The sequence below is a fragment of the Dreissena polymorpha genome, chromosome 9 (genome assembly GCF_020536995.1).
Source record: "Dreissena polymorpha isolate Duluth1 chromosome 9, UMN_Dpol_1.0, whole genome shotgun sequence".
In the NCBI taxonomy this organism is placed as follows: domain Eukaryota; kingdom Metazoa; phylum Mollusca; class Bivalvia; order Myida; family Dreissenidae; genus Dreissena; species Dreissena polymorpha.
In genome coordinates this window covers 34,045,522-34,060,852 of record NC_068363.1, presented here as the reverse complement: position 1 = coordinate 34,060,852, position 15,331 = coordinate 34,045,522, and the positions used below count along the sequence as shown (strand labels likewise).

Genomic DNA, 15,331 nt, shown 5'->3' with positions numbered 1-15,331 from the left:
AACATGGTATTTGATTTATCCGATAATATCTTTAATATGCATGATAATGAGACAATTACATTATTAGGGTTTAATTATTAAATCAATAAATAAACGTGAGAAGCAAATCAATTTAGTATAAACGACACGTTTACCTTAATGACGACGATAATATAATATATCTATTTATAACAATAAAGTAAAACGATATTCACTTCCATTTTCTATTCTGCCATCCATTTATCAAAACTCATTTAAAAACACAATAGTTAATGTATTCCTATCGAAAAATTACAATTATGTATAATAAACACACACTCCGAAATACGTTTTTTCATTCGTTCGATGCTTTAAACAAATAAATAAGTGTTAAAAACATCCAGAGAATTTAACTTAAAATGGTTTGTTTCGACAACAAATTACGTCACATGACATACGTCATAAATTGGGCAATCAGTTGCATGCAAAATAAATGTACGGAAAGGCGGTTTTGAGAAATTTTTAAGTAGAGGAGCAAAATATTATTATATGATATTTATATAAACAATAACAAACGGCAGAGCGGGGACGGACATCTCAAAATAGCATTAATTGAAATAGTTTTATGTATATTAAAATCTCAGCGGTATCTTTGATTACCATCATCAAATGCACAGAAAAAAACAACAATGTAAATATCATGTGTTCTTGACTTTGTCCGACGAGTTGAAGAAAGGTTAACAAGGCGATGCTTGCCGTGAGCAACACTTTAGTATCATAAAGTGAGTAACAAATAAACAAAATAATCAAACATAAGTGTAGCACATTAAAATACATATTGCAAATGACACCGTTTTGTAGAAAAAGTTGAACACTCAATTTAAGCTTTAATAAGAGTAATAAAAAAATAAAATAGAATGTCATCGTTAATCCTATAACATTAAGTTGTCAACTTTAACCCAAAGTTTATAACAAACACCTTGAAGCGATATGCACTTCCACTTCTATTATTCCATGTCTTTATCGAAACTTAGTTAAAACCAAACAATTGTATTGTATTCCTATCGATGTTTACATTTATGCATGATAAACACAATCCGAAATACGTTTTACATTCGTTCGATGCTTTAAACAAATAGTTTACAGATAAAAAACACCACGTCCGCGACATGTCCTTAAATTCCAGAGAGTGTAATTCAAACTATTGTGTTTCGTCATCGAAATGACGTCACACAATGTACTGGGTAATACATTTCGTAATATAAAATCAAAGCGCTGATTGCATTGCAAAATGAATTCAACACTATCTTATGCAAAGCTATAATGATGTTTCAATAAAATACACAGAGTTTTTTAGACACAGAAAAAGGTTAAATGCTACTCGATAGTGTTTTGGCTTAAGATGGGGATGTCCGACAAACTGCAGTTGTTTGCTCTTTTCACGCTTTTAATATTATAGTCATGGGAAATAAGTTCTTTTTTTTAAGGTAGCTAATCGAACGGCATCGAAAAAATAAAAATGTCTGCGAGTAATATGGTTACTTTCATGTGATATGTATATTAAAATCTTTGCGAGAACTTTGGTTACTATCATCAAACGTACAGAAAGAAATAGGTTTTCAATTTTATTTCATCTTGAGAAACCCTTAAGGTGTCGCAACTCTAGTATGGAATTAGTGATATATTGGACGTCATCTATCGCTGACGTTCAATTGAACGAATGTTAATGGGGGCTAAGTTTCGATAAGCTCCCGATTGTAGCCGCGATTTGGGTCAATTGAAAACTGGACCATAACTTTTGCTAAAATTTTACATGTTTATGGACCAGACTGCGATCTATACGTTGGCGTTTTCGTCATATCTGGGAAAATCTAGTTTTAAATTAAATCACGAAAAAGTAGGGTTTTTTATTGCGCAATAGCAACAAGATGGCGGCTTGGCCGGAAGTAGCACTGTTCGTGACGTAAACACCTCTTCTGGTGACGTTAATGTTATGGTTCGGGCGCGGTGTTTCCGCGATTATTATTTTTTAATTCTGACTATCATTCCGTTGATAACTAGTAACACTACAAACTTCGATCGAGGGTCTTGACTAATTAAATAATCATCGACGAAATTATTGTGTGTAAATATCATCAAAAAAGCGGCCCACATTGTTCGCAGTGTACGGTTGTTCAAATAGGCGTGATAGAAAACTAGATAAGTGTAATTGTGTTCTTGAATTGGTCCGACGAGTTGAATTTCATATACCATAACCACGCGAGAAAGTTTGCAAACACATTTATTTCTTTAAAAAATTAGCTTGAAAAATAAACAACACAAATATCAGTGGCACGAACTGTAGTCACAGGTATTTGGCGCGTGGCCAAGTCACTTTAACACTATCAATATGTCATAAAACAACTTTTTTCATCAAACAATCAACATCTGATATAATTTTAATTATATATATATATATCAGAATTTTTAATTGTTTTCTTTTGCTGAAAAAAAGTTGTTTTATGACATTTTGATAGTGTTAAAGTGACTTGGCCACGCGCCAAATACCTGTTCTGGTAGTGGCACGAAACGACCATCACCCGGGGCATAATTTCAATGGAAATGTGTTAAATATTGTATTAATTAATTGTTTAGCCCTTAAAGGGATAAGTATTTGGTTTGCTTTGTTTCATTGTTATATTTTTAACTTCCATAGGAATAAAATAACTCGCTGCGACAGGATTACGGTTTCGTAAATCGTGTTTTGGGTCAGAATGGTTATCATTCGATACAAATGTTATTAAAAAATAGTGTGGTTTTAAATAAATTTTGAGAAAGGGAAAAACAAAAGAGAAGAAAAAAAAGAGAAAATGGAAGTGCATATCGTTGTAACTTTATTGTTTTAAGCATTGGTTTAATTTTAAAATTTTGGTTAGCGTGTCGTTAATACTAAATTTAGTTTTTTAATGTCTCCTTCGCTCTTGTATGGTATGAAATACGTCTCTCGTGTAACAAAATAATATTTAAACTCTGGATTTTAATGACGACAAGTCGGACGTGTTATTTTATTTAACAGTAAAATATGTTTTAAAGCATCGAACGAATGATAATACAAAAGCATTTCGGATTGTGTGTTTGTCATGCATAATGTAAACTTCCATAGGCATACAATAACTCGCTGCGACAGGATTACGGTTTCGTTAATCGTGTTTTGGGTCATACTCGTTAGCATTCGATACACATGTTATTACAAAATATTGTATTTTTTTTAATATAAATTTTCAGAAAGGGATGGAAAAAAGTTAAAATGGAAGTGAATATCCTTGTAACCTTATTGTTTTAAGCATTTGATTAAAGTTAAACTTGAGGTAAGCGTGTCTACATTAAGTTTTTTATGACTCCTTTTAAAGCTGAAATAGTGTCATCAATATAACCTACAGCACGGAGAAATTACGTCACAAGACATACGTCATAAATTGCTCAATCCGATGCATCAAAAATAAAAGTACGGAAAGCCGGTTTTTAGAAATTTTTAGTGGAAGAGCAAAATAGTATTATTTGTGATTTAATCGATAACAAACGGCAGAGCTGGGCCGGACGTCTGAAATAGTGACAATTATATTTTATATAGTTTTGCATGTCGGCTGAGTATTGCTTTTTGTGTTTTTTACGTTGTTGCTTGCCGGGGTAATAGCTAGCTATCCGATGTGTCAGAGGTGATTTTTGAATTCTTAAATGAACCGATTGGCATAGTTTCAGTGCAGAACATAAAAAAACATAGCAATCATATATGTCATTAAAATACAGCATTACATAAAGCGTGTACTAAAGCATATACATTTCATTTATTTGTTAACATGACAATTCTCGAACTCACCCTGGGAGCCGTGCATCCTCACAGCGTCTCTATCCTTTGGGCCGTGCAGCCTCACAGCGTCTATCTCCACCCAGGTGTTTGCCAAGGTGCAGTCTATATCCAGCCGAATTTGGTTCGAGAAACAAGGAGTTGTAGACTGAAAATACAACCACGTTCAATGTTTACCGGTGGAGAAGGAATTTTCTGCTAATTTACTTCAAAGCGTTTTTAGAAAGCACAGCAACAATTATTGTGAGAAAATCAGATATACTACATGCATATTTGTATGAGTCGACTTGAATTCATAAAATAGTGCGGTGATACTTCTTTCACGTCAGAGTTGCGTGTTCTTACTACATCCGCCATGTCTACAAAGGATGCGGCGATGACTTGCGAAAACGTGTTGTGACCCGACAGATATGTGGAACGGTAATGCTGGAAGGTTTCACAGCGTGCGGAACGCACAGACGTAATCGATGACATAGAAAGAGCGCAGTGAGATAGATATTCTTGCGCATGGCGACTGAATTCACCGCTCTTACTGTATAGTCGCCTTATGTGTACAGGTAACATTACACTTAATATTTGCCCCATATAATTCAATGTAAAAGCAACACATTTAAGCGAAAAAAAATGCAACAATGTGTACATAGAGATCCCAATTACCATATCTTTACTTAAAGGGCATTCTAAGCTGAATCGATTGATTAAAGAAAATTAAAAAGACATGTCATGTACACAAATAAATACAAACGAAGAAAGAACTTGACACAAATCAAATTCAACTGTATTTTTTTCACCTTCTTTTTTTCCGGCCGTTTTGTAGTAGATAGTAATTTTTTCAGTGCAATGTCGTACTATAAGTAAAGTCTCTTACTTTTTAATATTTTAGGGATTAAAAAGGGCAGACCCATAAATATCTCTAAAAGATAAAACCAGAATAACAGTCAAGTGTAAAACACGCCTTCAAGTGAATTATGATGATTTGTTTAGAGAGTACAGCCTTGATGACTCGATTATGTAGTATAATGAAACCAGCGTTCGTAACACGCGCATGTCCTCCACCTCACAAGGACGGCACGTACTATTGAGGCCTATTCATGTCAATACCACGCTTTAAAAGTTCGTACTGTTCTTGTGTTAGTTGTGATTTAAGTTAATTCGTTCCTTCCGATAATTAAATTATAAGTAATGAAGTCTTCAAATTTTCTACACGACTATTACGAAATAACAGAACAATGAAACTCATGTTCCACTACTAGAAGAGAAATTAGTGGAAACTAGTATATTATTTAATGCAAATTATCAATTAACCGTATGTAAGATACAAGACAATACAAACAGTATGACAGAGCAAATTAGCATGGTTATGTCTAGGGTCAAGGGCCTTCGAATGGTCCATGCAAATAATTGCGGGTATAAACCGGTTAAGAAGTTTGAACTTACTAAACCTAAATTATCTGTTCGTTCTTTTACCGTAAACGATGGACTAAATATCCTCGCAGACTGAATCCGGGATACTTGAGGCGTCGACCATAGCGTTATCCACGTGCCTGAGACATCGAGGCACTTAACGGCCTTGACACCGCCAGCATTGTAAGTCTCGTAGACGTCGACTTTTGTTACGTAGACGGGAGTGGCGAACTGGAACTGAACACCAAATTTCACGATGGTACGTGTATTACGAGTTTCTAAGCACTGAATAATGCATTTCTTTAATATTTAAAGAAGGACACAGTAATAGTTTCAAATAGTAAGTTTTGTATTAACGGAGAAATACAATGCAGAAAAACCGGTGCTTGTAAAGTGATGATTTATTAAAAGAATCTCGCACTTCCAAGCTATTACGGTATTATTCTATGACGTTAACACTTTTGTTTAAAATTGATGTATAAATCTAACTATAGGAGGACAATACAATTGCTCAATAACAGTGTAATTTCCCAACCTCCAAGAACTGGTTTGCGTCGATGTCTTTTGAAGCCCATGCTCCATGGAGATCCCCGTATGAAGGGTACACATCTGGAACACCCAGTATTTGCTGCGCACTATAACTGAAAAACGAATTACACTAGATGAGCCGCGTTCTTGGAAAAAAAACGCTTACATTGTCGTCCAAGATTAGCCTGTGCATTTCTCACTTGCTAATCAGGGACGACACTGTCCGCAAAGACTTCATTTCGTTTAGAAAAGAGACTTCATTTAAACGCAAATTACATAAAAGCGGACAGTTTCCCCTATTACCCATTGCGGACTTCAAATGCTAATCCGAGAAGACCATTGAAGCACATGTATTAAGCCCCTTTTCCCAATGTGAGGCCCATATAACACAAATGTTTCTGGGAAGGGTGATTATGAAAACAGATGAAAACAGATGAAGGGTCCCGCTCTACCGAGGATGATCAGCAATACATTTTTAATGTACCTTTTACGTCCTGTAAACCAGCTTGTTTCGTTTTTCGTAAATGTTACAACGCAAAGCCGGACATGGCACCTCAAAATGTTAGCGAATATTGTGCTTAAATATTGTTTTAGCATAAATGGCACGCATCATCAAACTACAAACACAACAATATGATAGTATAAATAGCATGCACTTAAATATTCATAATTGCGTAAACTCCTATATTCGAGACGGGTAATATTATTTAGAAATAATATATTAAATAAAATATTCTTATTGTATGTGTTTACAATATGTTCAGATGTAGGGCACAATTGGTTCCAATGATAGTTTCATTTAAATGCCCTGTCGCCATAGAAGCCATGCAAATAACTTCTACGGCTTGCACACAATTGCTCGAGTTAATGAATATTCAAACTGCCGGTACTTACGTGCCGGTATTATACTGCGACGAAAAGTTTAACACTCCAGAGACCCACTGCCATTCATCTGTAATAATAGTAAAACTACTACATAGCATAATGCAGCAAAGCACATCAAATTTAAGTTTGAATTTGAAAAACTGTTTCGCTTCCTTAAAAAACATGGCTCCCAGGGGGGGTGGGACAGTTTTCTTATACAGCAATAGTGAAACCTTGTTAAGGCACTGTTTAACACATTTATTCGCAAATCTTCGTGAAATTTGGTCCGAACATTTGTATCAATTAAATCTCAGCCAAGTTTGAAACTGGGTTATATGAGCTAAAAAAATTAGTCAATATATTGAATATACAAAAAGCATGTTTATACCACATAAGTCTCTTTGTTTGTCTAATCTTCATGAACATCGGTATGAATATTTAACTTGAAAACTAACATTGAACATATAAATTAAGCATTTATGTTTCATAAGGTACTTTCATTTTTTTGTGATAATAGTTTAGTTACTTATAATCATCATCATCATTATCATCATCACCATCATCATGCGGATACTTTGATAACAGATGGCACTTCGATACCAGATAACAACAAAAGCCACGCGCGAGAGGTAAGTTCATCAGGTTTTTTTTACAATTTATATCATAAAGATTAGTTTTTTAGACAAGGCGCATTGTTGAGTTTATATATGGTGTATCCTTTTCTATTGCAAAGAAAAAAATCACGGAAGAATGGTAGATTTCCCCCCTCCCCCCCAAAAAAAAAAAAGAAAATTCGGTCGGAAAACAGCATAAACTGAATGAACAGTTCAACAGAATAAAACTACTTAGAAATATTGCAAGAAATTGTTTGATATTCCAGCATGAAGAGTAATCACTGTGCTTCAAATACTGAAATTTAGATAGTATTCAATGAAATATAAACGAAGATAGAGCATGTTTTAGTAGGTGGTATTCATGAAGTTGCGGATACTTTGATTCCCGATATAGGGCACTTCGGATAACAGAGACTTTCAGCAAATTGGGCACTCTGATAACCGAGTTTAATCTTCTACCTGAAATGCATTTATGTATATTATGGCTATTCTTACCAAATATTTTGAAGTACGATTCAATTTGCATTGTCAAGCCCGACACATTGGAAACCTATGCATAACGTAATTACATACACATGTAAAATATAACCAATGGCTTTGTTCGTTTTCAAAAATCTTATTACTATTAATTTATATAATTAATATTATAAGTGCAAATTTTAAATAAGATTCAAATGCTTATTTCTGAATATACTTCGTAAGTGATCTATCTATGCGTTGAATAATATATTGCAAGTGACGACCGAAAACAATTGTCTAAATAATCAACTGGTTTTAAAGGGGCCGTCCAACAGATTTTTGCATGAATTAAAGCTTGTCATTAACTGCTTTAAATGCTTTATATTGATAAATTTAAACATTTGAACTAAAAATCTCCAGTAAAAAATAAGAATACAATTTAAAAAGAGAAGAAAAAAACGTTAACCTCCACAGGGCTCGAACCACTGACCCCTAGAATCATGGAAGCATGGAGTAAAATTCTCCCGACATTACCACTCGACCATCCACGCTCACGTCAAAGGAAGGTATTTTTAGCTATATAACCAATCCTCGTAGTTTCCCAGAATATCGATTAGCGTCGAACGAGGCTTTAATCTGTTGGACAGTCTCTTTAAAGTGGTGAATTGAGATTAAGAGAATTGAAAATACAACGGATAATGTGGATCAACACGACTGTGTTCAATTGAACTTACAGCAGGATTCTACATGTAAAGCGGCCAATACACCTCATAAAATCCTTTGTCATTGGTGCTCATTAGAATCGCATCATGAAGACGATACTAATGCGTAGCCACAAAATTTAAAAGAGATTGGAACACTCCCTTTATATTGAGCTCTACTTATGGGAAGCACTTCCCTTTCTCTTTTATTATCATATTCCAAAGGGATAAGAACATGTTTCGGTATTTCGTTTTTAATTGACGTCAGTACATACATTTTTATTTATTGCCTGCTTAATATAGCAATATTCCACAGCGAATTCTGCATTTCTGATTCACTAAATAGAGTGCGTTATATCTGGTACAAAGTGTCGAGTTATCTGGAATCGAAGTGCCATTGTCTTTGAGATGATCGGTAAAAGAAGTGTCCATGAAAATTTGGCATCCGACTCTTAAAACATTTGAATTTCCTCAAATACGTTATTTAACTAAATTTTAACATGTTGTAACATTAATGGACATATTGATCTTTCATTTCGATAAGTTGGCACGTTCTTGATTTATTTCCAAGTATTTTTATTTTGTTGAAATACGAACTGATCATCGATTTCATGATGATTATCGATGAAATTTTATCTCTTTTTTATAATCCAATGTTTTTTTCACGACTTTCTTGCTCCGCAATACGAAGTACGCTACCATTAATCGACCAAACAATGTTACGTGTCTGAAAACCAAATGAACATAACATAAATGCACAAAAGCTGAAGAACTCAACTCTCGCGCGTGGCTTTTGTTGTTATCTGGTATCGAAGTACCATCTGTTATCAAATTATCCGCATACCCGGCGTGAATGCGGCAGGTGGGGTATCAAATTTATCAAAAAATTTAGATTGAACAACTGGTTTAGTGCCTACCTAACAGTTTAGAGTTAGTTCGTCACGCATGACTGACCAGTTTAATTGTCGAATTACCTACCAAACAACAGTGTGACAAGCAATTGAAATTCAGACAATACGGTACAATACGACAGAAGATCAGTCGAGGGTGACCGAGCCAGAGCGTTGTTTTTCTTTTATCGTGATTGTAGTGATTAAAGTAAAAGTAAAATCACGCGGTTATGACTACAAACAATGAATAAAAGACCCCATTCATCAACAGTAAGTGAAAGTGCTTTAACAGACGATAGCCGTTTAGAACCACCAGTTTTTGAAACAACCGTAACATCAAAGCAACAAAAGAGACATAATAAAAAGAAAAAGACCGACAAAGCTATAACGAACCAGAAAAGCCTGACTGATTTCATGACAAGTAAAGAAACGTAAATGCCAGCAGATCAATCGCAATCATCGATCGAAAAGCGCTTAAAAGAGATCAGCTCAAAATTGTCAAATGTACTAACAAAAGATGACAGCTTAATCATTAAAAATATCATAAGGGAAACGCTCAAAGAACTTAAAGAGAAACTTCTGGGCTCAGTGATGAAACGAATCGAAATAATCAAAGGGAATATGTTCGAACAAGCAAAAGAGGTCGAGTCGCTAAAACAACAATTCGAGGCAAAACACTTGGAAATCAAAATCAACAAACAATATTAATTAAAAAATATATACAAATATGCCTTGGTAACATACTTCCGGACTAAAACGACAAGTAAAGTTGTATATTGTACTTGTATAGAAAGCAACTGTACAATTTATTTAATTTCGTCACTTATCACTGTGTTTCTCATAGTTTGTTATTTTCAGAATCAAAATTGTTTATTAAAAGAACTGCGTTCTTATTAATTTACAAATGCATGTCACTCATCACTGTGTTTCTCATAGTTTATTATTTTCAGAATCAGATTTTTTTATTAAAAGAACTGCGTTCTTATCAATTTACAAATGCATATAACAGTATATGGGTTTACTGTAATTTGTGTGCTTTTTCTCCCCGGAAGATCTGCACCTTCTTTGATTATATTTGTTTATATAGCTCAAAACCAACTATCCAGACACCTACTCATGTTATATAACATAACTTCCACGTTCAATCCAATCAAATTAAGAGTAAAACAACCATGTGTTGATTATAATTATTTTGTCAATTTAGCTGTACATATTTACGTATTTTAATCCTGTGTTGAGGATTCATTTTTTGTACATTTAGCTGTACATGTTTACTTATTTTTATTCCTGGACATATAACACCTGCATTTTTATAATTACGCAATTAAGAACATTGATCTATATTTTTATATGAAGCGTGTGATGCTTAGAATATATATATATTACAAAAATACAGAAAATATGTGCTATACATACAAGTATGTGTAGTCAGTATGTTGTATTTGCTATACAATTCCACTTCACGTATGTTGTCAATTAACATCTTTCTAAACAGGGCAACAGATTTTTGTAATCCACTTGTTAATAAAAATTAGAATATTTCGCACGCGCACACACGCACACACGCGTGTACACAACCAGCACTCGCACAGGCACAGATACGCGCGCGCTCGCGCACGCACACACACACACGTGCACACGCGCATAAGAGCACGCACACATACGCACGCGAGCTCGCGCACACGTACGAACGTGCGCTCGCACACACACAAACAATACACAAACAAGCACACATACACACACGAGCGCACGAACACACGCACACGGACAAACAATCACACACACGCGCATACACACTCATAATTGAACCCGCGCGAACACTCCTTGAAACGTACAAGCACAACACACGCGCATTACACGCGCGCGCAACAGGCGCGCACACACCCGCACGCCCAAACACAAACACACACGCTCCGCACTATCCCCCCACACACAACTTGTAGTTCTGATTGTCAAATTATTATTATTATAAGTTACCATACAATCTACGGTGTTATATATATACACACACACACACACACACACATATATATATATATATATATATATATATATATATATATATATATATATATATTGTTTGTTTCTCAATCACTATTTGAAGTACTGAAGTGCGTTTTTTATGCCTCTCATAAACTGTCATTTAAGGATATTTATATATATTTATATATTTATATATTTATCTATATTTATATATGTAAGGGATATATTGTATTTGCTCTATAAATTCACTTCACTTATGTTGTCAATTAACCTCTTTCCAAACAGGGCAATACATTTTTGTAATCTTTTTTGTTAATATGGAATGAGTGATGTATTGTCGTCATGTATTGATGACGTTCAATTGAACGAATGATAAAGGCGGCTAAAATTCGTTAGGCTTCTGGTTATAGCCGCGATTTGAGTGTTGAAAACTGGCCGATAACTGTTGCTGAAATTTTACGTGTTTATGGACCAGAACGCAATCTACACGATGGCGCATAGAGTTTTTTTTTATTGCGCAATCGCTATAAAATAGTGACTTGACCGGAAGCGTTAATAGCGTTAATAGCAACCCCAAGACAATTCATCCCCAGGAGGCAATTTACGCGCTAGAGAATTCAGATTAGATTTTAAATAATACATATTGCGATTTTATTCCCAAATGAATAAATAAGTTCATATTGCGTTCAACATATGAAGCTGAACCCGTTTTAGAAAATATTAACAAAACAAACAAAAACAAACAACCGCTAAATTTCATTGATGTAGATAGGGTAGTAAAATATGCAAATTAGTAGCAAACTGATTACACCCACTAGCGTCTATGCATATTTACACATAAAAAATAGTTCGCAATTAAGCAACAAACAATCAAGTTTAAACGCAAATAATTTAACAAAATATAAAAATTGAAGCGAGAAATCGATACTTAAAATTACAATTTCTGCACTAAAAAAAACAATACCAATATTTTTTACAATAACACATTCGACATGTACATGTACTTCCAAGTACACGCCAAACGCTATTTTCAAAGCGAATGTGTAGAGTAATCGTTTAAAACAATAAAGACAATAACCAAATGGAACTGGAGTTTAACGTAGTGCGCAAATTGGAAGTGATAAGAGTAATTTATTTTTCAACTTGTTCATCTCTGTAGTATACGTTTAGTTGTGAGATGTTAACGGTTTCCCCCAAAACAGGCCTTCGCTGCGAAGTGAAAGTGGGTGGGGAACGCGACTGCTTGTGGATTTTGTGCTTTTGTGCAATATTCAGCGATTTTGCAAGCTGTGTGTTTGAAGTCGGAGATATATATTGCTGAGATTAATGATGTTGTGTACGTTATTGTGACCAATGATCTGCATGATATCAGTGGGAGAGCATCCTGAATCCCAAAAAGCCTGCACCATATGTTTCCTGGTCGAGTGGTTGGTAAGTTTCATCGTTATACATGCATATTACACATGTTACATTATTTGTGCTATTTTTAACACCCATTATTCATGCTGAGGAACCCACGGTCAGTGCCAGTTGTCTTACTGTTATTGGTGTGTGTGCTTGCTGAAAGTAGAAAGGGTTGTTTAGCTCCGATAAGCCATGTGGCTGTTTTTTGTATAAAATTTCTGGCAGTTGGCTTATTTATCTTTGTGCAGCAACCACGGCCCCCTCATTTTGTGAAAACATTAGTCGCATGTTGATATTGTGGAAAAATGATTCGCGCGCTGTTCACAGTGAGAAAAATGGGTGGTGACTATTCAACATCGTGAAAAAATGAGTCGCGCATTGTTTAAAATTCTTAAAATATCAGCCGCAAACTTTTGAAAATTGTGAAAAAAGTGTCTCGTATTGTTGAAAATTGTGAAATATGTCGCGCAATGTTGAAGATTGTAGAAAATGAGCCCCGCAATCTTGACAATTATGAAAAAAATAAGTTGCACACTGTTCAAAATTGTGAACAAATGTGTTGTGATTGTTCAAAATTGTATAAAAAAATTTTATTGAGCACTGTTCAAATTTGTGAAAATATGAGTCTCAAACTGTTCAAATTTGTGAAAAAAAATCGCTAAAAAAATAGTCGCTAACTGTTGAAAAATGTGAAAAAATGAGTTGCACACTTTTTAAAATACTGACCATTTGCATCGCGTATTCCTCTTATTTGTGCAAAAACAGCTATCGCTATTAATAATTGAGGAAAAAAACACATGTCTATTATAAAAAAGTTGTCAATTTAAAGAAATTCGTGATTATTTTGTATTGAAAGTTGTTTACGGCAATTTCATATGCCTATATTATCATTTTTTTATAATGATATTGTGTGCCTGTCTTATTTGTAATTTGTTCAAGTTGTACTATAAAGATGATATTCTAATGATCTTTATTTTGACATTTTTTCTCATGTTGGATTTTTTATATTTTATTATTATTTTTTATTTCAATTGCAGAAAGTTGCAACCACACATTTCGATGAGTCATGATCATTCTCCCGAGTTCTTGGCGATACAGTTCTAGCCTTATCAGTTTAACCAGTCTCATTCTTTCTCTGCCTCTCAAAGAATTCAAGATTTCCCCCCACTGCATTTGGGCACCGCTTCAAATCAACCCATTTAATTACTTTTTTGGAAAGGTAAAACTTTTTTCAACAAACTTATAATTGAGAACAGTTGTTATTGTTTTATTTTTGAATGTTATAGATCATAATTAATTAATACAATTCATATAAATTGTCTAATTATTAAATAATACATATTGCGATTTTATTCCCAAATTAATAAATTAGTTCATATTGCGTTTAACATACGAAGCTACACCCGTTTTATGAGCGTCATTAAAATAAATAATTTCGTTAGTTAGACGAAACCGGAAGCAAGCAACCAACAATCAAAATAGCTGACATGAAAACGTTGGAAAGAACGCTGATAAAGTATTTACAAAATAACATCATCAAACATTATGTAAAGTGAACGCTACTTAGCTGTTTTGTAGATAAGTATACGATCCATTGAAAAACACTAACAGTTGACATAAAAAACAACAATGGATATGGAAATCTTAAGCGTACAAAATTGCAGACATGTAAGAATATATGAATGGAAATGCACACACGCGGTATAGTACCAGAAAGGCCGTTTACCAAAAAGGCCTTTCCAAAAAGGCTGCACCAAAAAGGCCGCATAAGTGAACCTAAAAGGCATCATGGTATACCAGAAAGGCCATACAATATTTTGTATTATCATTGAAAATTTATGATGAATATAATTATAATATCTATTAAATAGTCATAACTTGTTTATTAGCCAACTTAAAAACCGTTAATTCTATCATCAAAGTCGACAAAAATATCGCGAATTATCGCATACAGTATGAATTATTCGTTAGTCACAATATTTTTCGTTGAGTAATAGATGTTTCAGTTTTTTAATTAAAAGCCGTTAATTTTGTAATCAAAGACGGCATAATTATCGCCAATTAGCACGTAGGAATAATCCGTTTAAGAAAATTTCAATTTTCTCTGAAATCTCTGTTTGCATCTAAAAGTGTAACAAATGAGTAATGAAGGTGTTGTAAACTTACATGTCGGCCAAATATATATAAGAATCCGAATTATTGAGAAATATATAACCCGTTCATGTGTCAAAGCTGTCTATAGTAGTTGCTTTGTTTTATTCGTTATATTGGAAAGTGTACCAGACTTTATTTGGCGTTTGAAATATAGTGTTTTTAAATCGCGTAAATTATACGATTTTCTTCACGAGTGTTAATTTTGTGTGTGTTGATATTGTGTGAGTGTTGTGGTATGAGCATTGTTATAATCGTATAACATAGTCAATGTCGTCAAAAAGTAGCATACACAATAATTAGTGTACAACGTTATGCTTGAATACTATGTTAAACAATAAAATAAATAAAACAAAATATACGCATATGGATAAGTGACTGCTAAAAGACAAACAATTAATATATTTAACATATATAATTAAGTACATAATATATCATTTTTTATTATTAATTTCCTCTTAAACTATTTTTTTGGCAATTTTTAAAATATAAGGAGTTGAAAGAATTTGCATGTACAAAAAAACTCGCTAA

General features: G+C 33.9%; 1 protein-coding gene across 7 annotated transcripts in view; it reads right to left on the bottom strand.

Annotated features, from left to right (window-relative positions):
• The window catches only part of LOC127846389 (uncharacterized), a 97,798-nt gene that overhangs the window by 29,839 nt on the left and 52,628 nt on the right, over positions 1-15,331 (bottom strand). For 6 of the 7 annotated variants that reach the window (XM_052377595.1, XM_052377596.1, XM_052377599.1 and 3 more), the window contains 5 exons: positions 6,629-6,686; positions 6,219-6,287; positions 5,742-5,847; positions 5,270-5,443; positions 3,815-3,950 (listed from right to left, as the gene is read on the bottom strand). In XM_052377595.1, coding sequence (XP_052233555.1) covers positions 3,815-3,950; positions 5,270-5,443; positions 5,742-5,847; positions 6,219-6,287; positions 6,629-6,686 — 543 coding nt within the window. The remainder of the gene's footprint in view (positions 1-3,814; positions 3,951-5,269; positions 5,444-5,741; positions 5,848-6,218; positions 6,288-6,628; positions 6,687-15,331) is intronic. The other variant, XM_052377598.1, reaches the window with a different exon arrangement.